The sequence below is a fragment of the Rhinoderma darwinii genome, chromosome 4 (assembly GCF_050947455.1).
Source record: "Rhinoderma darwinii isolate aRhiDar2 chromosome 4, aRhiDar2.hap1, whole genome shotgun sequence".
NCBI classification, from domain to species: domain Eukaryota; kingdom Metazoa; phylum Chordata; class Amphibia; order Anura; family Rhinodermatidae; genus Rhinoderma; species Rhinoderma darwinii.
The window spans coordinates 121,395,274-121,422,920 of record NC_134690.1 but is presented as its reverse complement, the minus strand read 5'-3'; the positions used below and the strand labels follow the sequence as shown (position 1 = coordinate 121,422,920).

Below are 27,647 nucleotides of genomic sequence, written 5' to 3'. Positions count from 1 at the left end.
GACTCCTGTCGTAATCCAGAAGAAAATCTGCTGGATGAAGCGTCAGTAGCCACTGGAACAGGGAGCCTCAGGTCTTCCGTCCGTCCTCGTCTGCACCGTGCTCTGATAGGAGAAGGGGAATACAGCCGACGTCGAAGCCTGTTGCGTAAGCTCGAGCGTCCCGCCTCATCCGCCGCTGCCGAAACTTCTTCCTCCACGGACGCTAACCTCACCACTCCAGCTGCCGCCTCTGCGCTTGCTTCTTCGCCTCCGAAACCAGACTGTGGTTTCGCATCACTCCGGAGCTCTAGCAGACGTGACTCCAACCAAGCCGACGACTCAGCAGATGTAGCCCTGGTTCTCAACTCCTCGATCAATGCCTCCATGATGTCTGTAAGTAAATGACTTGCTTCACAATCCTCCTGGTCCGTCCCTCAGGGTCCAATCTCCAGTCAGGCAGTGAACATGTATTCCAGGAATATGTCAGAAGGTCTGCCAAGACCACTGCATATTCCTGGTTTATATCTACCTAACATGTCACCTGACCACATCTCTTACACCAATCCCTGACTGTTACTAAGGACCTCACTGTCACATAGGCCACAGCTGTGGCCCAATGACAGACATCACTGTGCAGAATTCCCATTCTGCCCAGATACTGGCGGGAAAAATACCCGCCTAAAAACCAGGGATGTCTGTAATCCCATGTAGAACCCTCCTAATGTTTCGGGTTCTTTCATTCTCAACATACCCCTAGATAAATACTTTAGGGGTATAGCTTTTGAAATTGGGTCATTTCTGGGGGTGTTACATAGTTTTGCCAGCTAAAATCCTTTGATTGCAGACAATGGAGTCGGCCTAGAAGTCATTCAAGTTAAAATTATGTCCTAAAAAGCAACAGGGTGCTCCTTTGTTTTTGAGCCCTACCATGTGGCCAGGCAGCAGACTTCTGAACATAGGAGAAACTGGGCAATAAATGTTGGGGTATGTTTCCTCAGTTTAATTTACTATGTACAAAATTTTTGTTCTATAAATCAGTGATCCCCAACCACCGGGCTGCTGACCAATATCGGGCTGTGGATCAATTGGAATCGCCCCAGTGGCCGCTAGGAATTCTGGACGAAAACCGCACCAAACTGTGATGCCAGTTTTCGCTCTGAATGTCAGCTGCGGAAAACTGCAGCATTTAGCCGGCCTGCTAGCAGACCGGCCTCCTTGGATGAAACATCATCCAAGGAGGCCAGCCCCCTGACGTCATCCAGGCCGACCTCCTGGGATGACGTTTCATCCCATGTGACCGCAACTACAGCCTATGATTGGCTGCAGCGATCACATGGAATGAAACGTCATCCCAGGAGGCCGGCCTGAAGGAAGGAACACAGACTTCTGGGTAAGCATACGTTTTTTTCTGAGTTGCGTTTTTTTGCGGCAGAATTGCTGCGATTCCACCGCAATAAACGCAACAACTGCTATATGTTGTGGATTTTACCTCCCAATTGAATTTGATAGTGAAAACCCACAACAATTAAGTAGCATTTACGCAAATACAATTGATATTGTATGGCGTGTGGATGAGATTTGTTTTATCTCATCCACTTTGCTGCTACTATTTTATGCTGCGGAACTTCCGCAACTAATTTCGTTAAGGAAAAGCTGCAGTATTTGGGCAACGTGTGAACTGACCCTAAAAACATTTTCATTTTTATTCTATTTCCATTTAATTGCAGTATGCAGGGTGTTTTGTAATGCGTGTGATACTACCCAACCCCCCTTCCCCCCGGAAAAATTGTCTTGCATGAAAGTAGTACTTGGTTCACAAAAGCTTGGGAACCGCTGATATAAATGATGCATTTGTAAAATAAAAATTAGATTTTTTCGCACCTACTTTACCCCTTCCCGACATTTACCATGCATATATACCGCTCTGTCGGGAAGGGGTTCCCTCAAAGCACAGTACAGTTATGTCGCGGAAATAGTGCCAACTCACAAGCTGGGCCCGCACCATCACCGTCGGGTGTCACAGCTGTATGTGACATCTGACACCCTGAAGTAACGGCCAGAACCGGAGCTAGTCTCCAATCCGGCCGATTAATCCCTCAGATGCTGCACTCAATAGAGATCGCAGCATCTGAGGGGTTTTTAGCCAGCCTGACTCGATCGCTGGGATGACGATGGTTGGTATGGCAACCGGAGGCCTAACAATGTCTGCCCTTTATAGAAGCCTATGTAAGCCTCGACGGGTCCTCATAGGCTTGCTGTCAGTGTATGACTGACAGATCTAATACAATGGACTACATATGTAGTCCAGTGTATTAGAATAGCGATCAGGGCTTCAGGCCTTCAAGTCCCCTAGTGGGACAAAAAAAAAAGTTAATAGAAGTGTTGTAAAAAAAAAGGTTTCAAGTTAAAATTGCCAAAATCCAAATTGCCTTTTTTCCCATAAGATTTTTATTATTGTAAAAAACAGTAAAAAAACCATACATATTTGGTATCGCTACATCTGTAACGATCCAAGTTATAATACTATTATGTCATCTATCCCACACGGTGAACGCCGTAAAAAAAGTGATAAACAACGCCAGAATCGCTGTTTTTAGGTTCCATCTAATCCAAAAAAAATTGCATAAATAGTGATCAAAAATCATATTTACCCCAAAATATTACCAATATAAACCGCCCGTCCCATAAAAAAAATCCCTGACACAGCTTTGTCCACGCAAAAATGAAAAAGTTATGGGTCTTTGATTATGGCAACACAGAAAACGAATGATTTTTTTTTAAAGTGATTTTATTGTGCAAAAGCTGCAATACATGAAAAAAAAATTAAATACATTTGGTATCACTGCAATCGTATCAACCAGCGGAATAAAGTTAACATCTAATTAATGGCACACGGTGAATGCCGAAAAAACCCCAAATAAAAAACAATCCCAGAATTGCTTTTTTTTTGTAATTTCCCCTTCCAAAAAATTAAATAAAAATTGTACAAAAATTTGTATATGTGTTCCACAATGTTACCAATAAAACTACAGCTTGACTCACAAAAAATAAGCCCGCACACAGCTCCATCACCTAAAAAATAAAGAAAGTTATAGCCCTAGTAATGCGGTGATGAAAAAACATCCCGCTGTGCAGCCTGGAAGGGAACATTCCTTCAGTTTCAGGGCCCTAGTATTTGAGAACCAGGAGGGAAGGGAAATAGCACGTCTGCTGGAAGCGAGGGCGCCCGTGTTATACCAAGGCAACACTTTACCAGCAAAATTTCCCAAACTACAAAGGAGGAAAAGTCCCCAAAATGTGCAGAGTGTTACGAAAGGGGGATAAGAAAGGATACCGTTTATCAGTGCGACACTGGCCTGTGCATAACGGATTCCTTAGAGCGTACCACACATCTATGGATAGTTTATTATTTACCCCATTATTATACTACCTTATTATGCCCTGATGTACTCCGCAGAGATTACATATGTCCCCACATTATAAACGGAAAGACCAGCAAAACTCCAAACAAAACTACTACCAAGCAAAATCCACGCTCCAAATGGCGCTCCTTCCCTTCAAAGCCCTACGGTGTGCCCAAACAGCGGTTTACATCCATAAATATGGCATCGCCATACTTGGGAGAACCCGCTTAACAATTTATGGGGTAAGATTCTCCAGTGGCACAACCTGGGCACAACATGTTGTGTGGTGGAACGGCATATCAGTGGAAAAATTGCAATTTTCACTTTGCATCATCCAGTGCGTATTAATTTCTGAAAAACACGTGTGGGGTCCAAATGCTCACTACACCCCTTGATAAATGCTTTTAGGGGTGTAGTTTCTAAAACGGGGTCACTTTTTTTTTTTTGGTACATCAGGGCTTTTGCAAATGCGACATGACGTCCACAAACCATTCAAGCAAAATCTGAGCTTCAAAAGTCAAATACCATTCCTTTTCTTCTAAACCCCCCAATATATGTAAACAGCAGTTTATTTCCGTACTTGGGAGATATTGCTTTACAAATGTTGGGGTGCTATTTCTTCTTTATTCCTTGTGTAAATTTAAAATGTTAATCAAAAACGACATCTTGTAAAAAAAATTTTTTTCATTTTCCCAGCTTAATTCTAATTAATTCAGCAAAAAACATTTGGGTTCAAAATTCCCCAGATGAATCCGCAAAAGGTGTAGTTTCCCAAATCGAGTCACTTTTGGGGTGTTTCCACTGTACTAGTACTACAGGGGCTCAGCAAATGCCACATGGTGCCCAGTAACCATTCCGAAAGCCAAATGGCACTCTTTCCAGTCCGAGTCCTACCGTGTGTCCAAATAGCAGTTTATGACCGCGTATGGGGTATTGCCGTACTCAGGAGAAATTGCTTTACAAAGGTTGGGTGCTTTTTCTCCTTTAACCCTTGTAGAAATTGAAACATTTTAGTGGAAAAATTTATATACTCATTTTCACATATTCCACAAAAAACCTGGGGGGGGCCTAAATGCTCACTATACCCCTCGATAAATTCATTAAGGGCTTTAGTTTCCCAAATGAGATCACTTTTGTGGGGTTTCAACAGTTTTTGTCCCTCAGGGGCTTTGCAAATGACATGATATCTGAAAACCATTCCAGCAAAACTTGAGCTCCGAAAGCCAAATGGCGCTCCTTTCTCTTCTGAGCCCTGCTGTGTGTCCAAACAACAGTTTATTACCTCATGTGGGGTATTGCTGTAATCGGGAGAAATTGCTTTACAAATTTTGGGGTGTTCTTGTGGAAATTAAAAAAAATTAGTTCAACCTACACTACCGTTCAAAAGTTTAGGGTCACTTAGAAATGTCCTTATTTTTGAAAAAAAAGCACAGTTTTTTTCAATGAAGATAACATTAAGTTAATCAGAAATACACTCTATACATTGTTAATGTGGTAAATGACTATTCTAGCTGCAAACGTCTGTTTTATAATGCAATATCTACATAGGTGTATAGAGGCCCATTTCCAGCAACCATCACTCCAGTGTTCTAATGGTACATTGTGTTTGCTAACTGTGTTAGAAGGCTAATGGATGATTAGAAAACACTTGAAAACCCTTGTGCAATTATGTTAGCACCGCTGTAAACAGTTTTGCTGTTTAGAGGAGCTATAAAACTGACCTTCCTTTGAGCTAGTTGAGAATCTGGAGCATATCATTTGTGGGTTCGATAAAATTCTCTCCAAATGGTTATAAAAAGAGAGTTTTCATGTGAAACGCGACAGTCTATTCTTGTTCTTAGAAATGAAGGCTATTCCATGCGAGAAATTACCAAGAAACTGAAGATTTCCTACAACGGTGTGTACTACTCCCTTCAGAGGACAGCACAAACAGGCTCTAACCAGAGTAGAAAGAGAAGTGGGAGGCCCCGCTGCACAACTGAGCAACAAGACAAGTACATTAGAGTCTCTATTTTGAGAAATAGATACCTCACAGGTCCTCAACTGGCAGCTTCATTAAATAGTACCCGCAAAACGGCAGTGTCAACGTCTACAGTGAAGAGGCGACTCCGGGATGCTGGCCTTCAGGGCAGAGTGGCAAAGAAAAAGCCATATCTGAGACTGGCTAATAAAAGGAAAAGATTAATATGGGCAAAAGAACACAGACATTGGACAGAGGAAGATTGGTAAAAAGTGTTATGGACAGACGAATCGAAGTTTGAGGTGTTTGGATCACACAGAAGAACATTTGTGAATCGCAGAACAACTGAAAAGATGCTGGAAGAGTGCCTGACGCCATCTGTCAAGCATGGTGGAGGTAATGTGATGGTCTGGGGTTGCTTTGGTGCTGGTGAAGTGGGAGATTTGTACAAGGTAAAAGGGATTTTGAATAAGGAAGGCTATCACTCCATTTTGCAACGCCATGCCATACCATGTGGACAGCGCTTGATTGGAGCCAATTTCATCCTACAACAGGACAATGACCCAAAGCACATCTCCAAATTATGCAAGAACTATTTAGGCAAGAAGCAGGCAGCTGGTATTCTATTTGTAATGGAGTGGCCAGCGCAGTCACCAGATCTCAACCCCATAGAGCTGTTGTGGGAGCAGCTTGACCGTATGGTACGCAAGAAGTGCCCATCAAGCCAATCCAACTGGTGGGAGGGGCTTCTGGAAGCATGGGGTGAAATTTCTCCCGATTACCTCAGCAAATTAACAGCTAGAATGCCAAAGGTCTGCAATGCTGGAATTGCTGCAAATGGAGCATTCTTTGACGAAAGCATAGTTTGAAGGAGAAAATAATTATTTAAAATAAAAATCATTATTTCTAACCTTGTCAATGTCTTGACTATATTTTCTAGTCATTTTTCAACTCATTTGATAAATATAAACGTGAGTTTTCATGGAAAACACAAAATTGTCTGGGCGACCCCAAACTTTTGAACGGTAGTGTACATTTTATTGGAAAAGATTTATATTTTTATTTTCACAGCCTACTTCCAATAACTTGTGAAAAAAACCTGTGGGATCAAAATGCTCACTATACCCCTAGATAATTACATTGAGGGGTGTAGTTTCCCAAATGGGGTCACTCGTGGGGGTTTCCACTGTTTTGTCCCCTCAGGGGCTTTGCAAATGCGACATGGCCTCCACAAACCATTCCTTCAAAATTTTAACTCCTGTGTGTCCAAACAGCCGTTTAAGACCACATATGGGGTATTGCTGTACTCAGAAGATATTGTTTTACCAATGTTGGGGTGCTTTTTCTCCTTTCATTCTTGTGGAATCGAAAAAAAAATAGTTAAACCTACATTTTATTGGAAAAAAATATTGTATTTTTATTTTCACGGCCTACTTCCAATAATTTCTGCAAAAAACCTGTGGGGTCAAAGTGCTCACTACAAACCCAGATAAATTCCTTCTGTGGTATAGTTTCCAATATAGGGTATTTTTGGGGATGCTTCCTTTGTTTTGGTACCACAAGACCTCTTCAAAACTGACAAGGTGCCTAAAATATAATCTAATAAAAAGAAGGCCCCAAAATCCACTCAGTAATCCTTTGCTTCTAAAGCCGGTGCTTCAGTACATTAGCACACTAGGGCCACATGTGGGATATTTCTAAAAACTGCAGAATCTGGGTAATAAATTTTTGAGGCTATGTTCACACTGACTTTTTTGCAGGCGGAATTTCTGCCTCAAAATTCCGTTTGGAAGTTTGAGGCAGATTTTCCTCTCACTGCACGCCGATTTTCGCGGCGTTTTTCGCCCGCAGCCATTGAGCACCGCGGGCATAAAACGCCACGGAATACGCTTTCTCTGCATGCCATTGAAGTCAATGGGAGGTCAGAGGCGTAAACACCCGAAGATAGGGCATGTCTCGCGGGAAAAAGACGCCTCCGCCTCCCATTGAAATCAATGGGAGGCATTTTCGGGCCGTTTTTGACGAGTTTTGCGGCGCGGTTTCCGCGTAAAAAAAATCATCAAAAAACACTGTGTGAACATAGCCTTGGTTGTATTTCACTGGTAAAACCTTCTGTATTACAGAGAAAAATGGATTAAAAATGAATTTCTGCAAAAAAAAATAATTTGTAAATTTCACCTCTACTTTGCTTTAATTCATGTGAAATGCCTAAAGGGTTAAGAAACTTTCTAAATGCTGTTTTGAATACTTTGAGGGGTGCTGTGTTTAAAATGGGGTGATTTATGGGGGTTTGTAAAGTATGGGCCCCTCAAATGCACTTTAGAACTGAACTGGTCCCTGAAAAAATAGCCTTTTGAAATTTTCTTGAAAATGTGAGAAATTTCTGCTAAAGTTACATAATTACATAGTTAGTACGGCTGAAAAAAGACACATGTCCATCAAGTTCAACCAAGGGACGGAAAAAGGGAAGGTAAAAATTTCTGCACATAAGAGCTAATATTTTTTTGTTCTAGGAAACTATCTAAGCCTTTTTTAAAGCCATCTCCTGTCCCTGCTGTGACCAGCTCCTGCGGTAGACTATTCCATAGATTCACCGTTCTCACAGTAAAGAAGGCTTGTCGTCTCTACAGGTTGAACCTTTTTTTCTCCAGACGGAGGGAGTGCCCCCTTGTTTTTTGAGGGGGTTTTACATGGAACAGGATTTCATCATATTTTTTGTATGTGCCATTAATATATTTATATACACTACCGTCCAAAAGTTTAGGGTCACTTAGAAATTATTTTTGAAAGAAAAGCACAGTTTTTTTCAATGAAGATAACATTAAATTAATCAGAAATACACTCTATACATTGTTAATGTGCTAAATTACTATTCTAGCTGCAAAGGTCTGGTTTTTAATGCAATATCTACATAGGTGTATAGAGGCCCATTTCCAGCAACCATCATTCCAGTGTTCTAATGGTACATTGTGTTTGCTAACTGTGTTAGAAGGCTAATGGATGATTAGAAAACACTTGAAAACCCTTGTGAAATTATGTTAGCACCGCTGTAAACAGTTTTGCTGTTTAGAGGAGCTATAAAACTGAACTTCCTTTGAGCTAGTTGAGAATCTGGAGCATTACATTTGTAGGTTCGATTAAACTCTCAAAATGGCTAGAAAAAGAGAGCTTGCATGTGAAACTCGACAGTCTATTCTTGTTCTTAGAAATGAAGGCTATTCCATGCGAGAAATTGCCAAGAAACTGAAGATTTCCTACAACGGTGTGTACTACTGCCTTCAGAGGACAGCACAAACAGGCTCTAACCAGAGTAGAAAGAGAAGTGGGAGGCCCCGCTGCACAACTGAGCAACAAGACAAGTACATTAGAGTCTCTATTTTGAGAAATAGATACCTCACAGGTCCTCAACTGGCAGCTTCATTAAATAGTACCCGCAAAACGCCAGTGTCAACGTCTACAGTGAAGAGGCGACTCCGGGATGCTGGCCTTCAGGGCAGAGTGGCAAAGAAAAAGCAATATCTGAGACTGGCTAATAAAAGGAAAAGATTAATATGGGCAAAAGCACACAGACATTGGACAGAGGAAGATTGGAAAAAAGTGTTATGGACAGACGAATCGAAGTTTGAGGTGTTTGGATCACACAGAAGAACATTTGTGAGACACAGAACAACTGAAAAGATGCTGGAAGAGTGCCTGACACCATCTGTCAAGCATGGTGGAGGTAATTTGATGGTCTGGCGTTGCTTTGGTGCTGGTAAAGTGGGATTTTGAATAAGGAAGGCTATCACTCCATTTTGCAACGCCATGCCAGACCCTGTGGACAGCGCTTGATTGGAGCCAATTTTATCCTACAACAGGACAATGACCCAAAGCACACCTCCAAATTATGCAAGAACTATTAAGGGAAGAAGCAGGCAGCTGGTATTCTATCTGTAATGGAGTGGCCAGCGCAGTCACCAGATCTCAACCCCATAGAGCTGTTGTGGGAGCAGCTTGACCGTATGGTACGCAAGAAGTGCCCATTAAGCCAATCCAACTTGTGGGAGGGCCTTCTGGAAGCATGGGGTGAAATTTCTCCCGATTACCTCAGCAAATTAACAGCTAGAATGCCAAAGGTCTGCAATTCTGTAATTGCTGCAAATGGAGCATTCTTTGACGAAAGCAAAGTTTGAAGGAGAAAATTATTATTTCAAAAATCATTATTTCTAAGCTTGTCAATGTCTTGACTATTATTTTCTAGCCATTTTGCAACTCATTTAATAAATATAAGTGTGAGTTTTTATGGAAAACACAAAATTGTCTGGGTGACCTCAAACTTTGAACGGTAGTGTACATTAAACTTAATTTGCCAACTGGATGCACAAACACTTAGTTTGTTTAAATCCGCTTGCAATTCACGAACATCTTCCATAGACTGAACTATATGTGGTATATATATAACTACTAGTGGTCCCAGCACTGAACCCTGGGGTACACCACTTATAACCGGGAACCATTCAGAGTAGGAATCATTGATCACAACTCTCTGGATACGGTCCTTGAGCCACTTCTCAATCCAAATACAAACTTTATTTTCTAAACCTATAATCCTTAATTTACCCATTAGAAGTCTATGAGGGACCGTGTCAAATGCCTTTGCAAAGTCCAAAAACACTATATCCACAGCGGCCCCTCTGTCTAGGCTTCTGCTCACCTCTTCATAAAAACAGATCAGGTTAGTTTGACAACTTCTGTCCTTAGTAAAACCGTGCTGGCTGTCACTTATAATACTATTTTTTGTCACCTAATCCTGTATATAGTCCCTCAATAGCCCCTCAAACATTTTCCCCACGATGGATGTTAAGCTTACTGGTTTACCCGGGGAAGACCTAGAACCCTTTTTGAAAATTGGCACTACATTTGCCCTGCGCCAGTCCCTTGGCACTATACCAATCACTAGAGAATCTCTGAATATTATGAAAAGAGGGACAGAAATAACTGAACAAAGCTCTTTAAGAACTCTAGGGTGTAACCCATCTGGTCCCGGGGCCTTGTGCACATTTATTTTATTTTATTTAGCTTGGACCATCTCTACATTCATCCAATTCAGTATATCAACTGATATATTAACAGCACTGGCAGCGGCTACATCAGCTGCTCTTTCTTCTGTTGTATATACAGAGCTGAAGAACCCATTTAGTAACTCTGCCTTCTCTTGATCCCCTGTGACCAACTCCCCATTACCATTATCTAGGGGTCCTACATGTTCAGACCTTGGCTTTTTAGCATTTATATACTTGAAGAATTTTTTGGGATTTGTTTTACTATCATTGGCCACCTGCCTTTCATTTTGTATTTTTGCTAATTTTATTACATTTTTACAGATTTTATTAAGCTCTTTATATTTTACAAAGGCTACAGCTGTACCCTCAGATTTGTATTTTTTAAATGCCCTTTTTTTGTCATATTTTGCCCTTTTTACAGACGGTGTAAGCCATGTGGGGTTTAATTAGAGTCGTTTATACTTGTTACCTATAGGAATAAATTTTGCACTATAATTACCCAAAGTAGATTTGAAAATCTCCCATTTATCATTTGTTCCATTATTTGACATTAGTTCTTCCCAGTTTATATCCTGAATTGCAGCCCTCATCCTGGGGAAATTGGCTTTCTTAAAATTAAGTGTTTTTGCTCTCCCAGCCTGTGTTTGTTTTTTACAGTATAGGTAAAATGTAACTATATTGTGATCACTGCTACTGAGGTTTTCACGAACATTGACATTCCCAACAAGCTCTTCATTATTAGAAATGACCAGATCCAACAGAGCTTCACCTCTAGTCGGGTCTTCCACAAACTGGCCCATAAAATTTTCCTGCAACAGGTTGAGGAAATGTCCCCCTTTGCAGTTGAAGCCGAACCATGACACCAATTAATATCCCGGTAATTAAAATCTCCCATTATCACTACAGTACCCGCTTGTGCAGCCCGCTCCATCTGTTTATATAGCTGAACTTCCATCTCTTCAGTTATATTGGGGGGTCTATAGATTACACCAAAAGTAATATTTTTTCAATGTTAACCTCCCTTTGTAATTCCACCCACAAGGTTTCAACCTCCAACACAGTATTCACCCACTATTGTCTCTTTCACACTCTTTCATATCAATTAAAAATAAAATGATGAGCAAAATACTTAATACTCTGCCCATTGAATACCTTGAGGGTGAAGTTTTTTTTAAATGGGGTAATCCTTTTAGGGGGTTCTTTATGTTCTAGCACCTCTGGGTCTCTGCAACCCTTGCTTGGTGCATAAAAACAAACTGTACTTCAAAATGATCAAAATTCCCTTTACATTTTAAAGCTATGTCATACATTTTAAAATGTTAAATATTTTAAATACATTACTGTCAAAATAAAGTAGACATATGGAAATATACAATTTATAACACATTAGTACAGCATGTATATTAATATGTAAGATACTAGAGTTAAAAATAGCAAATAAATGAGCTTTTTTCTAACATTTTCTGAATTAGTGTTTTTAATAGAAATCGCAAATCATATCGGCCTATTTTTACCAAATAAATATAGTACAATATGTCACACCAAAAAAAGGCAGAATTACTTTGATACACCAAAGCATTACAGGGTAATTTTTTTTTAAATGTTTACACATACCACATTTTCACAATTTGGCTCGGTTCTTAAGGCCAAAACAGACTCAGTCCTTAAGGGGTTAATACTGTATGGTATATTTGCTTTTGTTTCTTGAAATAGTGAGTGTGTCATAACTTTATCAATGAAAACTGTTGATAGATTGCGTAACACAAGTGCATTATAATAATATACCATCAGAGACATAACTGGTGCTTCTCAGACTAGCAGAAGAGCATCATTCACTTTGTAGTATAAAGAGGTATAAATGCTATGCTTGCTTTGTAATTATATTTTTTTACTTTCTAGTCAAGAAAAGAGGATTTGATTTCAATCTTTCTTTCAATAAAGGCTATGGCATTTACAAGATATCCCAGGAAAATCATAACACTGGAGAAAATTCTATTTCCTACCATAATTTAATAAATTATGAATGTGAGAACACAAATGACCCCCGTTGTGACCGGATCCTCAATTCCGCTGTACTGGATTTCAGCACTATCAGTCTGCAGGACAGTTCCATGCTAAAGGATGTTGGCAAACTCAGTAGTCTTAATACAGAGATAAAAGCAGATCCAGTCAACGACAAGGCCATTGGTCGGCTGCTTTCTGAAAAAATTGGAGTTTTTAAACGAGAGGACATAAGAAACTTTGAAAAATCAGCATTCTATGAAAGTCAGGAGAGGAGATTGTCTCATGAGGAAAATCGTAAGCCAGAACTCACAGACTGGGAATGGTGCAGAAGCAAGTCTGAACGGGCACCACGACAGGTAATGCTACACTTACGACCATACAAATGTATTAATACTCAAAAACACATAGTAGTGAGAACCTTTAACTTATTACTGCTCGCCACACCTTCCATGTGACTGTATCCATTCTTACAACCTTATTCATTTTACAACCTAGGCCATATCCATTTGTACAACCCACCTACTGTCATGGTCCCCAGGCTGAATTTTAACAATTAACCAAAATGTTAGAACTTGAACAAGCACATTTAAGACTAATATATTGTATAATAATAATAATAATAATCTTTATTTATATAGCGCCAACATATTACGCAGCACTTTACAATTTAGAGGGGACATGAAACAAACAATATCAGACATTACATAGTGACAAAGTTCATTTACAATTCAAATCTGGGGAGTGAGGACCCTGCTCGCAAGAGCTTACAATCTATGAGGACATAAGGGAGACACAAAGTGTAATAGTGTTTATTCTGTACAATGGTCCGGCCATTTTTATACACATGCGGTGGTAACATAAATCTGCATGAGCCGGTCACCAGCCAGTATCCGTGTATGACGGACATGAAGAGAAGGAGTGTGAGGGAATCTTATTCTGATGACTAATCTAAAAGGAGGGCCATGGAAAGGAGTCAGATTAGGGAATGTTATAGTGATAGTATATGGCTGTTCCATCACTTTCTGATCAGGAGGGGTAACACTTCTGTCACTGAAGAATTAAATTAAATCCTGATTCAGCACTGCAGTTCCCTGCACAGGCTGTGGCTCAGGATTGGTTGGGGTCACCCTGTAAGTTGGCCCCTGCATTGATCAGAAAGTGATGCCATATCTTAGAATTATGCCAACACTTTATGAGATGGGAAATCCCTTTAATGTTTCCAGGGTGAGATCAAGGGTGGTGGAGGCCCCTGGGCAAAGTATTTATGAGGAAAAAGCAAAATGATAAATAGTTCTGCCATAGCCGTCACCTTGACATAAGAATACCTCAAGGAAAGACATTTAGAATAGATTCCATGAGATCAGAATGGAGACCCCTAAATTGTGGGTGTGGGTGTAGGAAATTTAGTGCAAGAGGACAAATGCAAACACATTGGAAAATGTGGCATGTTCAGGGACTGTAGTCACCAGTTTCCCTAATGTCTGACAGATTTTTGGCTTTTAGCATGTGGCAAAATTATTATTTCAATAGTAAAAAAAAAAACCTGGCAGCCTGCCTATGATAAGTGTGATCAGGCACACAAATCATGACTTTTCAATAATTTTGCCAATTTTGCAACATTTTAGACTTCAGTGAACATGCTCCAAAAACTTGCAATTGTACCAAAATGACAAACTCAACCAACAATTTTGATAATTTTCTGAACTAGGGTGAATAAGGTGAAGGAAGTGACAGAGAGTGACTTTAGTACAGGTTAAGGCCCTATTCAAACTGAGTTTTTTGCAGGCAGAAAAAATCTGTCCCAGAATTTAAAAAAACGCAGCGGAAAATGCTCAGAAACAAGAGCTGTGGTTTTTTTTCTGCCTCCCATTGATTTCAATGGGAGGTCAGAGTCAGAAACTGCGGCAAGAAAAGACATTCCGCTTTTTTTTCCATTGAGGGTCCCAAAGCCGCCCTGTAAAAAAATTTGATTCTGACGTGGTTTCCCTGTCAAAATCGGCACCAAAAAACTCCATGTGAACTGAAACTTAGGCCGGATTTACACAAGCGTGTGCGTTTTGCGCACGCAAAAAAATGCTGCGTTTTGTGCGTGCAAAAGGTACTTAACAGCTCTGTGTGTCAGCCGCGTATGATGCGTGGCTGCGTGATTTTCGCGCAGCCGCCATCATTATGACACTCTGTTTGTATGTTTGTAAACAGAAAAGCACGTGGTGCTTTTCTGTTTTCATTCATACTTTTTACTGCTGTTGCGCGAATCACGCGCGTCACATGGAAGTGCTTCTGTGTGCTGCTCGTGATTTTCACGCACCCATTGACTTCAATGGGTGCGTGATGCGCGAACAACGCACAAATATCGGACATGTCGTGAGATTTACGCAGCGGACACACGCTGCGTGAAACTCAGGGACAGTCTGCACGGCCCCATAGACTAATATGGGTCTGTGCGAGGCGCGTGAAAATCACACCCGTTGCACGGACGTATATCACGTTCGTCTAAATAAGCCCTTAAAGTTTGTCAAAAATGGTTAATCTTTAGGCTGGAATTACACATGCAGTTTTTGAGCCTAACACAGGACTGGATCCAAAATAGAGGAGACATATAGTATCAGTCTTTCCTTTATACTTTTCCTTCTTTTTGTATCAACTCCTTTATTTGGATAAAAAAATTACATTAAATAATGTCACAAAAACCTTTGCTCCACTCTTCTTCACAACATAATTCATTGATGTTTGAGGGGATATTGTTTATGCACAGCTCTATTAAAGGGGTTTTCTCATCTCATAAATAACATACAGATATCTCTAAGATATGTCATTATTTTCTGATCAGTGGGGTCCAACTTCTAGGACCCTCGCTGATTGTGAGAATAAAGGGGCTGCAGCGGTGCATGGGTCTTAAAAGTCTCTCGTGCACATCGGCGCTCCCGGTGGAACCTTTTAAGGTAGAGGAAGTGGAATAACCTTTTAAGATCCTGCCAAAGCATTGCAATGAAGGTGAGGCCTAGACTACGACTTTCATACAACTACCATACCAACACCTTGATTTTTTTCTAATTAAGCTACTCAGATGTCAATTTTCTGGTGTGCCTGAAATAATTTTCTTGTTGCATGATCCAATTTTGCCCCAGGGCTGCTGGACAGATGACCTCACATTTGTCCCAATGATATTTTGGAGTTCATCCCTGTTTCAAAGCCATGTTGTAAAAATGAATCCCGGAACTGTATCCAAAAAAGAAATAGAAATATAACCTTATAAAAATTTTCTTATTAAGATCCAGTCCTGTTTAGAGAGACCGTATGAAGGTCTTAGGCATTGTGTGAACAAAGTCTAGGACTTTATAATCTCTATTTTTTTTTATGTCAGCATAAAAATTGAGTCCCCTGTGGATACTCAAGGTGTGCAAAGGCAAAAATAAAGAACACTGCGAGACGGTTCTGAAGCTGACATTTCAGAGGAAAATACTAATGATCAAATGAAAAATCAGAAGATTGCTAAGTCCACAGAGATCTCAGTTGGGCGATGATATTCTAATGCCATCTGTAGACCGAGAATGGAAAATGTATAAACCTTTCTACGCCAATTTTCAGGCATAGAAAATTTGCAAAAAGGCGTATACAACGTACTGATGCCGGGCAGCGTGAGAACATTGTATGTGACGCAGCACTGATGACGTTAAGTGTTGCGTCGCATATAAGCCCTGACCTAGAGGGGAGAAGTGAAGAGGAGCGGTGAGATGAGGATCCATTTTATTTTATTTTTTTAACCGATTGTCGGAAAATAGATAGCGCACACAGTCTCTTAATAAATCTGCTGCATCTCACTCTAGCAGCGCAAAAAGCTAAGACTGGTCTATGAAACGCCAGTCTTAGTAAATCTGCCCCAAAGACTGTAGCTAATTCTTTAAAAATCTCATGACCGCTATCCAATGCTTTGTATTTGACATAGTGATAACTGCAGATCTGTTTGTAAGAGAAATAGTAATAGTTGTAAATCTGTTTGTTGCATTTCTAGACGTCAATCATTATTGTCATACACCTATTCCAGTTTACTGTTTTGATGCTCAGGTTCAGTGAGATCCTCGGCTTGTTCATGCAGAGTTTTTCGCTGTCACCTATTCTCCCCACCATGCTCTATTTTTATTAATACAGAGAGAATGATTTTCTGGATAGAATTGCCGTGAGGTAAGTGGTCATATTCTGACTAATTGATCGTTATCTGCTTAAAGACATTGACGTTTTGGTTTCTGTAAACACCATATGCTTCAGACAGTAAAATACAATTTCCGGTCCATAATAAAACTTCTGTTTTGTGCCACTTCCTACTAGTTACTGCCAACTTGATCTTTGTTGTGTCAGTGGAATAAGCTTCCATATGTGTATCCTGTTAATTGTATTTCTTCAGGGATTTTGAGCAAATTAAACACAAAACCATATTATATACAGAGAAAAGGCTGCTGTAAAAGTATTATGGCGTACAGGAGTATGTGTGTTCTGCTTACATATAAGGGGAAACGTGTTTAGCATGAAAATTGTGCCAACATGTTTTACTATGATAAAATGATGATGGGTAGGGCAGTTACAGACGATCTGATTAAGGGCAGATACAGACGGACGTTGCGTTTTTGCGCGCGCAAACAACGCAGCGTTTTGCTCGCGCAAAAACCATTTGACAGCAGCGTGTGTCATCCGTGTATGATGCGCGGCTGCGTGATTTTCGCGAAGCCGCCATCATAGAGATGAGGCTAGTCGACGCCCGTCACTGTCCAAGGTGCTGAAAGAGCTAACTCTTTCAGCACCCTCGACAGTGAATGCCGAACACAATATCGAAAAACCTGTTGAAAAAAAAGAAAAAGTTCGTACTTACCGAGAACTTCCCGGCCGTTGCCTTGGTGATGCGTCCTTGGTGACGCGCCTCTCGACATCGGGCCCCACCTCCCTGGATGACGCGCCAGTCCATGTGACCGCTGCAGCCTGTGCTTGGCCTGTGATTGGCTGGAGCTGTCACTTGGACTGAATTGTCATCCCGGGAGGTCAGACTGGAGGAAGAAATCTGTCTATTGGGTACGACAATAATTCTATCGGTAAGTTATCGTTAAGTCAGAACTTCGTTTTTTTTTCTACAGGTTCATGTATATTGGGATCGGAAGTCACTGTCCATGGTGCTGAAACAGTTTAACTCTTTCAGCACCATTGACAGTGACTATCTCCTGACGTCGTGTACCGATAATTTTTTTGCCGGGTTCGGCCAAAACGTGTTCCGCCGAACCCGGTGAAGTTCGGTTCGCTTGTCCGGCTTCGCTCATCGCAAAGACACTCCGTTTGGATGTTCGGAAACAGAAAAGCACGTGGTGCTTTTCTGTTTACATTCATCCTTTTGACAGCTGGTGCGCTGTTTCAGTCGGTTCGCACGGAAGTGCTTCCGTGCAACCTGCATGGTTTTCACGCACCCATTGACTTCAATGGGTGCGTGATGCGCGAAATACGCAGAGTTATTGAACCTGTCGCGCTTTTTGCGCAGCAGACAAACACTGCGCAAAAAGCACGGACTGTCTGTACTGCCCCATAGACTTGTATTGGTCCATTCGTGCCGTGTGAAAACCACGCGGCCCGCACGGACCGAATACACGCTCGTGTGAATCCCCCCTAAGGGTATATCCACACGTAGTGTAAATACTGAAGAATTTCCGACCGGATTTTCTGTGCAGAATTTCCGCTGCGTATTACAGTAGCTCAGAAATTTTAGACGGAAATTCTGCAGTATTTATGCTAGTGTAAACTTAGCCAAACGCTGTAGATTTTATACTTGCTGCAGAAACAAGCCAATTCAGATGACTGGAACAAATTTTCAGTGCCAGAAATTTCTGCAACAAAATCTGCAGCGTGTGCAGGGGGTTTTAGGCTGGATTCATGCGAGACGGAAATACTGCGGATTTTCCGCTGCAATATATGCATATTTTATGTGCGGATTTTGCTGTGGATTTCACCCCTTCTACATTGAAAAGGCTGAAATCCGCATTGACAATCCAGAACAAAATGAGCAGGCAATCCGCAGCATGCTCTTATATCCTTCCGGAAAATGTTCGTTCAGCAGCATGTGGATGAGATTTGTTCAAATGTCATCCACACGGCTGGGATTGTAATCCTGCACGGAAAATTTGCAGCATTTCTGTCCCATGTGAATCCAGTCTAACAATGCTTGTCTTGGTTTTGCATATGGTTTCCCAGTATTTTATCCTCTATGAATAAAATAGGCTGCTTCTAGCCCATAAGAACATATTGTTGCTATAATGATGAAAAAAACTCTGTATGTTTCCGTCTGTCAAGCTGCTAAATGCTATTCAGTCATTTCTTATAAAAGTTGGGTGATAAACAGTATGGATCTATCGATCTCAGCGTTTTATTCATTAATTGAAAGGTCACAGACAAGGACAGAGTGGTATATGCGTTTCGAGCTGAATTCCCTTATCCATATGCTACTAATAAAGGCCTTCCTTACTCTTAGCAATAATGTGATTTGTTTGTTTTTGCGAAGTTGTAAAAAAAACAAAAAAAAAAACATCAGTAGCGGTATCAGTAATTCTAATTACCATTACGATCAAACTTGTGGCAGCATATGTGTGATCATTGTACAGATGGTATTATACATCAGATACTCGCAATGATTTTTCAAACATTCGGTGGTGGATTGAAAATTGGCTACGTGTTAACGGACCTTTACACAAAGCACGATACGTGTAAGCAGATTTTTATGCCGGAAAGGAGAGAAAGATGATCCAGCGCTGTGTAGAGTTAAAATTGATACTATGTTCCCACTTTTATTAGTAGAAAGATGATTTAAAAATAGAACAGAGACGCAGTCTCAAGGTGGAGAATGATGCGGGCTGGTGCCCGAGCCTATGCGTTTTGAACACGTGCAGTGTTCTTATTCATGACAAAGAATGATTTAGAACACTGCACGTGTTCGAAACGCGTAGGCTCGGGCACCAGCCCACATCATTCTCCACCTTGAGACTGCGTCTCTGTTCTATTTTTAAATCATCTTTCTACTAATAAAAGTGGGAACATAGTATCCCTTTTAACTCTACACAGCGCTGGATCATCTTTTTCTCCTTTCCTGCATTACCTACCGTGGGCCGTCGCATGGATCCGAGCGAGGTGTTCATTCTGAGACGCAGAACCGGTGAGCTGGAGGTTTCCTCCTTTTTCTATTTTCTCCAGATTTTTATGCCCTTTAGGGCTAGTTCACGCAGAGTTTTTTGGTGCGGATTTTGACGCAGAAACCGCGTCAGAAACCGAAGCCAATACTCTCGGGGAAAAAATAGCGACATGCTCTTTCTTCCCGCGGTTCTGTCTCTGACTTTCCATTGAAATCAATGGGAGGCAGAGAAAGCATTTTTCGCAGCATTTTTTGCCCACAGCGCACAATGGCCACGGCCAAAAAACGCAGCAAAGAAAGTGCAGGCAGGGCAAAATATGCCTCAAACAGGAATTTTGAGGCAGATTTTGACCTGCTGCCAGAACATTTGTCGCGTTATCGCTGCGTTTTTCGCCCTCGGCTATTGAGCACGTTGTTTCTTTTTCCCGCAAACGTATTTTACCGCTCACAAGGAAAAAACGCCTCTGCCTCCCATTAAAATCAATGGCTGGCGATTTCTGGCGTTTTATGGCGCAGTTTCCGACACAGTTTTTGCGTCAAGAACAGCGCCAAAATACTCAGTGTGAACTAGCCTTAAGGGGAAAAACACAGCAGAACACAATAGCAGCAAAGTGGATGAGATTATACAAATCTCATCCACACGCTGCGTAAATACTGAGCGGAAAAAACGCTCAGAAATTCACCTGTGGTGCGGAAATTTATTCCGCAGCATGTTAATTGTATTTGCGTAAACGCTGCTTATTTGTTGCAGGAATTCTTCATTGAATTCAATAACGAGCTAAATCCTGCAACAAATAGCAGTTGTTGCGTTTTTGCGGCGGTATCGCAGTGATCCCGCCGCAAAAACGCAACTCAGAAAAAAAAGCCTGATACACAGAAGTCTGTTCCTTCCTCCAGCGCGGCCTCCTGGGATGACGTTTCATCTCATGTAAACGCTGCAGCCAATCACAGGCTGTAGCGGCGGTCACATTGGATAAAACGTCATCCCAGGAGGCCGACCTCGGTTACGTCAGAAGGCCAGCCTCCTGGGATGACGCTTCATCCCATGTAACCGCCGCTGCAGCCAATCACTGAAGGCTGGCAAGCCGGCTAAGTGCTGCAGTTTTTCACAGCGGATATTCTGAGCAAAAAACTGCACCACAGCTTGATGTAGTTTTTCGCCCGAAATTCCCTGCGTGCTTTTCCGCAGCGTATCCTATCCTCCTAAAAGATAGGACAGGTGGTATCAATTATTTCATTCAGTTACCCTATAACAGCCTGCATCCTAGTAGTCACATTGTGTTCTTTTCTGTCCTTCCTTCCGGAAAGACAGGTGGTTTCTGGATCGTTGGGAAGTGTATTCTCTTCTTATATTATCTACTGTAGGTTTGGATTAAGTATCTTATGCATTAAGGTCCGTTTCTTAGGCTATGTTCACACGCTTAACAAAAAACAGCTGAAAATACGGAGCTGTTTTCAAGGGAAAACAGCCTCTGATTTTCAGCCGTTTTTTTAAGCAATTTGCGTTTTTGCTGCATTTTTTACTGCCATTTTTGGAGCTTTTTTTCTATTGAGTCAATGAAAAACGGCTCCAAAAACAGCTCAAGAAGTGGCATGCACTTCTTTTTACGAGGTGTTTTTTTATGCGGCCATTTTTGAAAATGGGCAGATGTTTGGAGGCGTCCAGCCCCCCACATTTTTAGCCATTTTTGGGGCGTTTACGGCCCGAAAAACGGCTGAAAATTGTCCGTGTGAACATACCCTTATGGCTAAAAAGGTTTCCAGCCGGATCGTATAAAAGGAAGTCTGCAGGGCTTGTAAACTTATGATTTGTGCCGGTTCTCCTCTTAGTGGAAAGAGCGTTTTATGCCTCCTCTCTGCCCGTAGAACGGATCTGGGCAATGCCGCTGGTGCCATTTTCTTGAAGCCCGTATTTTTTCACTTTGAACGGGGCCATGTTACGCTTCCACGCATGCGCATTCCAGCATCCTCGACCGCTGTCTGCGCAATCCCAAAAGTAGATGGAGGATTCTCCCAGATTATTACGGTAACCTGTATTTTCTTCTTTTTTACATGTGGTATTCTCAACATAAGGGGTTTTCTGACCGGTATGTTCTCTATTCACAGATGTCTAGCCAGGGCTCTGGGGATAGAGGATCCGGGAGGAAGTCTGCAGGGAAACGCAGACACCTATCATGTGGGGCTTGCGATGCCCCATTACCAGATGGTAATGATTATTTTTTCTGCTCTGAATGTAGAGATAATTAATTTCCTGTAGAGGATCAACCCATGTCCAACAGGGAAATTCTACTCTGGATGTAGGATTTTGTCCATGACTCCTTCACTGAATTCAAAGAAAGCTACTGACATGAGAGGGAAAAATTTGGAGGAACATCCCAGGCCCACATGATCCAGACCAATAAGGGAACATGTCTCATCTCCTAGGGAGTCAGACGTTGTGAAGGGATTTAGAGTCATCGACGAAATACATACCTCTCCATCTGAGAGTGATGACGCTCAGGACATTAATCTCTTTCCTCTAGAGAAATTGTCCAGATTACTCAAAACCATACATTCAGATAAACGGGTTCAGTATGATGGCACAAGCGAGGATAGCTTGCCCAAAAAAACTAGGGCATTCAAAGTGGATGCCATCACAAAAAAGCTTATGATAAAAGTCCATTCTAAACATTAGAAGTCCATTCTAAACAAGAGATTCAAGACAATGTTCGTCATTGATGAGGAACAAGAGAAAGAATGGGGGGAACCCCCTAAGGTAGACGTAGCTATTGCCAAGCTCTTTAGGCGTACAGTAGTTTCCAGTGAAGATGGGTCAAATTTTCAGGACCCAATGGACCCAAGGATTCATAGCGCGCTGCGCAGGGGCTTCCTAACATCCGAAGGAAAGGCAAAGACGTCACTAGCCTCCTCCGCGGTAGCAACGAACTTAAGATCTTGGCTTCTCCAGATGGAGGAAGATATAGACAATGGAGTCTCACGAGATGACATCCTTAAGTCTTTCAGACAGGTCTCACTGGCGTCAGATTTTCTTTGTGACGCCATGATACAGCAGGCCGGATTTGTGGCCTGTAATATGGCCCTATCATCAGCTGGGCGGAGGTCCCTCTGGATAAAGCGATGGGGAGCCGATGTGCACTCAAAAAATGCCCTTTGTTCTATGGAGTTCCAGCACAATAGGCTTTTTGGGACTGAACTAGATTCTCTAATGGAGAATCTGTCGGACAAGAAGGGTAAATCAGTCCCTCAGTCAGGGAAACTTAAATGGACATCTTCCTTTTGTGGCCAATCCAGAGGTCAGTACAAGGCAGGAAGACAATAGAGAGGAGAGAATTCCTCCTCCACTAGTATGCAGAGTTCCCAGCATGGAATGTATAGACGTCAGAGGGGTAGAGGACAAAACCCTCAGGGCGCCGGCAGAAGGCTGTAATTCTGACGCCAAAAGCTTGCCAGTGGGAGGAAGACTGAATTTTTTTCTATCCCCAATGGGAAGAGTTCATAAAAGACCGTTGGGCACTAGATATAATACAAGATGGTTACAAAATAGAATTATTGTCGTACCCAATAGACAGATTCCTTCCAACTGCTACATTTACCAAAGAAAAGCAGTCTCTCCTAGAAAAAGCTATTCTGGAGTTTCTAGATATGAGATTTGAAGGACGCATTTCTTCACATTCCGATCCATCGGGGATACAGAAAATTCCTAAGAATTGCCGTCTGGATACAGGGGAAATTACTCCACCTGCAATTCACAGCACTGCCATTCGGGATATCATCAGCCCCATACACATTCACCACGGTGATTGTAGCTGTAGTAGCCGGCCTAAGAAAGAAAGGTATCACTATAATACCTTATTTAGACGATTGGCTAGTAAAATCCAGCTCAGTAAAGGTTCTCAGTGCCCACCTGCAGATTATTCTCTCAGAGATTCAGGCATTTGGTTGGATTATCAATTGGGAGAAATACGATATTCAGCCCACACCGTAAAAACAGTTCCTGGGCTTCAGCCTGAACACCCGGCAGATGATGATGTATCTTCCATCAGATAGACTATATTGGGTACAAGAGTCAGCACGAGACATCAGCCAGATAAAGCCTGTGTCAATTCGTCTAATGATGAGGGTACTAGACCTGATGACATTAGCCAGCGAGGCAATCAACTGGGCAAAATGGCATATGCGACCCCTGCAGCAAGAGATACTGAGGGTTTGGAACCGAGACTTGGGTACTCTGGACAACAAAGTAATAATATCCAGAGATACAAGAACCTCCCTAACCTGGTGGTTTCAGTTAAAGAACGGCAGGTCCTTTGCCCCACAGTCTTGGATAGACATAACAACAGATGCATCCAGCTCAGGTTGGGGTGCTCACATCGCAGGACAAATGGTGAAGGGGACTTGGTCTCCGGAAGAGGGGTTAATATCCTCGTATCGCAGGGAGATGCGAGAAGTTATGAGGGTCCTGGCATATTTTCACCAATCCATTCAGGGGAATCCCATACGAGTTCGCTCCGACAATGCGACTACAGTATCTTACCTGAACCGTCAGGGAGGCACCCGATCCATAGCCCTTCTCATAGAGGTGGCACCGATCCTATCATGGGTGGAGGAAAATAATCAACAGCTGATCGCTGTACACATAAAAGGGACCCTCATCACTGTAGCGGACAAACTAAGCCTCGACCTTCCACTACCAGGGGACTGGTCCCTAGACCAACAGATTTTCAGACAGATAGTGGAATATTGGGGTCAACCACAAGTGGACCTAATGGCCACCCAAACGAATGCGAAGGTGGAGCAGTTTTGTTCCCTGTTCAGGGCAGACAAACCATGGACCTTGATGCCGTTTCCATACCATGGGAGTTCCACCTGGCATACATATTCCTGCCCATTCCAATGAGCCCAAAGGTCTTGCAGAAGATCAAACGGAAACAAGTCTCAGTCCTTGACATATGCCCCTACTGGCCAAAGAGAGCATGGTTCTCGTTACTCATGTCAATGAGCAAGAGAAATTTCTGGGTACTTCCTCAGATCCCATCCCTTGTGTCACAAGGCAACCACTATTGTCCTCATCTGGACCATCTCCAATTAACAGCATGGAGGTTGATCGCTCCTTTTTAGCTGACTCAGGACTATCAGAGACAGTCATCAACACCCTCTTACAGTCTAGAGGAGCTGCTACTAACTATAGCAGGATCAAGGCAGCATTTTCAAAATGGTGCGGAAACAACCAGCTCTCCCCCTCATCGCCATCCGTCCAGAACATACTGGAATGTTTACAGGAGGAGTTTGATAAAGGGCTCAAACCTGGCACAATAAGATTGCGGATATCTGTACTATCAGCCTTTTTAGTGCGGAAGCTGTCATCAGAACCTCTCATCCAGAGATTTGTAAAGGTCGTACAGAGAATTAGACCAACAGTAACTGATCCAGTCCCTAAGTGGGACCTATGAATCGTGCTCAATCATCTCTGTGAACCTCCGTTTCAGCCTCTTCATTCCGTAGATCTAAAATATATTTCACTCAAGGTCTGTTTTCTAGTGGCTATAACAACTGCCAAGAGAGTCAGTGATAAACAGGCCTTGGGGTTTTCGGAGCCATATCTACTCTTCATGCAGGATCGCGTCCTCATCAGGACATTATCTTACTTTACCCCGAAAGTTCCTTCCTTCCAGAATATATATCAACAGGTGAAGTTACCTTTATTCTGTCCAGAACCATGATCAGAGGAGGAATGGAAACTTCAGTCATTAGATGCTGGCAGGGCCTTTAAAGATTTATATTAGTCGTACCAAGGACTTTAGAAAATCCAATCATCTCTTCCTATTTTTTCAGAGAAGGAATAAAAGCCAATAATCATCTAAGGCCTCCTTGTCCAGATGGATAAGGAAAGCAATTACTATCTGCTATACCCAGGCAGGATTACAAGCTCCGAAGCCCATCAGGGCACACTCTACTAGGGCCGTACCCACATCATGGGCAGAAAAAAACTGCATTCCAATTGACCAAATCTGCAGGACGGCGTCATGGTCCTCTTCACACACGTTTGTAAAACACTACAAACTAGACATCAGAAGAGATGGGGAGGCAGGCTTTGGACGAGCAGTTATTCCTCAGTTCAGAAAGACCCACCCTAAATGGTTACATGCTACATCCCCATGAGTGCTGCTGCTGTGGACGTCAAGGAAAGTGTAATTTCTACTTACCGTAAATTCTCTTTCCTTTAGTCCAAGCAGCAGCACTGCTTCCTCCCCCCCCCCCCCAATAAAAAGTATGTTTCTTTGCTCAGCAGATCTCGAGTATCCGTGGGTTTTCTTGTTCTTACGGTTCTAAATACACATATCGTGACTACTAGGATGCAGGCTGTTATAGGGTAACTGATTAACCAAATAATTGATACCACCTGTCCTATCTTTTAGGAGGATAGAATATCCCCATGAGTGCTGCTGCTTGGACTAAAGGAAAGAGAATTTACGGTGAGTAGAAATTACGCTAAAATTGCTATTGTTTTATCACCTACTTCTAAACAAAATAATGTCTATGGGACTTGCTTCATTCTCGACTGGACAATTGTGATTGCTAAGAGTAGCTCAATATTCTCAAACTGATCACTTACTAGATGATCAGAGCAATTTTTTATACTTATAATCGAATAAGTGATTCATTTAATAAATAGTAAATACACTACCTACCTTACTGAGACGTAAGATGGTGTAGGGATGCATCCATACTGTTTTAGGATTGCTTTTCTACAACAAAAGACCACATAATGGGACTTGGATCAATAACTAGATTCCAAGTACAGAGGAACACTACACCTCTACTGAGCATAAAGAAAATTATATAAACATGAAATTATGTCCGGGGGGAACAGCATGGTGATATTTTTTTTGTACCCTCTAAACCCCGTTCTAGCTTTCATAGCTTACACACACAGAGGTAGAACGGGGTTTAGGGGCCCCGTTCTAGAGATAAGTGCGGGTACCAGAGGAGGGATCCACATCTATTTGACATTTATGAAATATCCTTTGGATATCTCATAATTTCCCTCGTGGGAAAACCCCTTTAACCCCTTAAGGACGCAGCCTAGTTTGGGCCTTAAGGCTCAGAGCCCATTTTTCAAATCTGACATATTTCACTTTATGTGGTAATAACGTCGGAATGCTTAAACCTATCCAAGCGATTCTGAGATTGTTTTCTCGTGACACTTTGGGCTTCATGTTCGTGGTAAAATTTGGTCGATATATTCAGTGTTTATTGGTGAAAAATTGCAAAATTTAGAGAAAATTTTGAAAAAATTGCATTTTTCAGAATTTAAATGCATCTGCTTGTAAAACAGACGGTTATACCACCCAAAATAGTTACTAGTTCACATTTCCCATATGTCTACTTTAGATTGGCATCGTTTTTTTAACATTCTTTTATTTTTCTTGGACGTTACAAGGCTTAGAACATAAACAGCAATTTCTCATATTTTTAAGAAAATTTCAAAAGCCTTTTTTTTAAGGTACCTCTTGAGTTCTGAAGTGGCTTTGAGGGGCCTATGTATTAGAAACCCCCATAAAACACCCCATTTTAAAAACTAGACCCCTCAAAGTATTCAAAACAGCATTTAGAAAGTTTTTTAACCCTTCAGGCATTTCACAGGAATTAAAGCAATGTGGAGGTGAAATTTGCAAATTTCATTTTTCTTGCTGAATTTCAATATTATTCCATTTTTTTCTGTAACACAGAAGATTTTACCAGAGAAATACTACTAAATATGTATTGTCCAGATTCTGCAGTTTTTAGAAATGTCCCACATGTGGCTCTAGTGCGCTCGTGGAATAAAACACAAGCCTCAGAAACAAAGGAGCACCTAGTGCATTTTGAGGCCTCTTTTTTATTAGAATATATTTTAGGCAGCATGCCAGGTTTGAAGAGGTGTTGAGGTATGAAAGCAATGGAAACCCACCAGAAGTGACCCCATTTTGGAAACTAGACCCCTCAAGGAATTCATTTATGGTTGTTGTTATCATTTTGACCACACCGTTTTTTCACAGCACCTATTTGAATTGGGCTGTGAAATTAAAAAAATGATATTTTTTCCATTAAGATGTAATTTT

General features: G+C 41.7%; 1 protein-coding gene across 2 annotated transcripts in view; it reads left to right on the top strand.

Annotated features, from left to right (window-relative positions):
• Positions 1–27,647, top strand: part of GPR149 (G protein-coupled receptor 149) — a 181,321-nt gene that overhangs the window by 49,152 nt on the left and 104,522 nt on the right. The window contains exon 3 of one of the 2 annotated variants that reach the window (XM_075861525.1): positions 12,327–12,745. In XM_075861525.1, the coding sequence (XP_075717640.1) occupies positions 12,327–12,745 (419 nt within the window). Of the gene's footprint in view, positions 1–12,284; positions 12,746–27,647 lie in introns of both variants that reach the window. The other variant, XM_075861524.1, reaches the window with a different exon arrangement.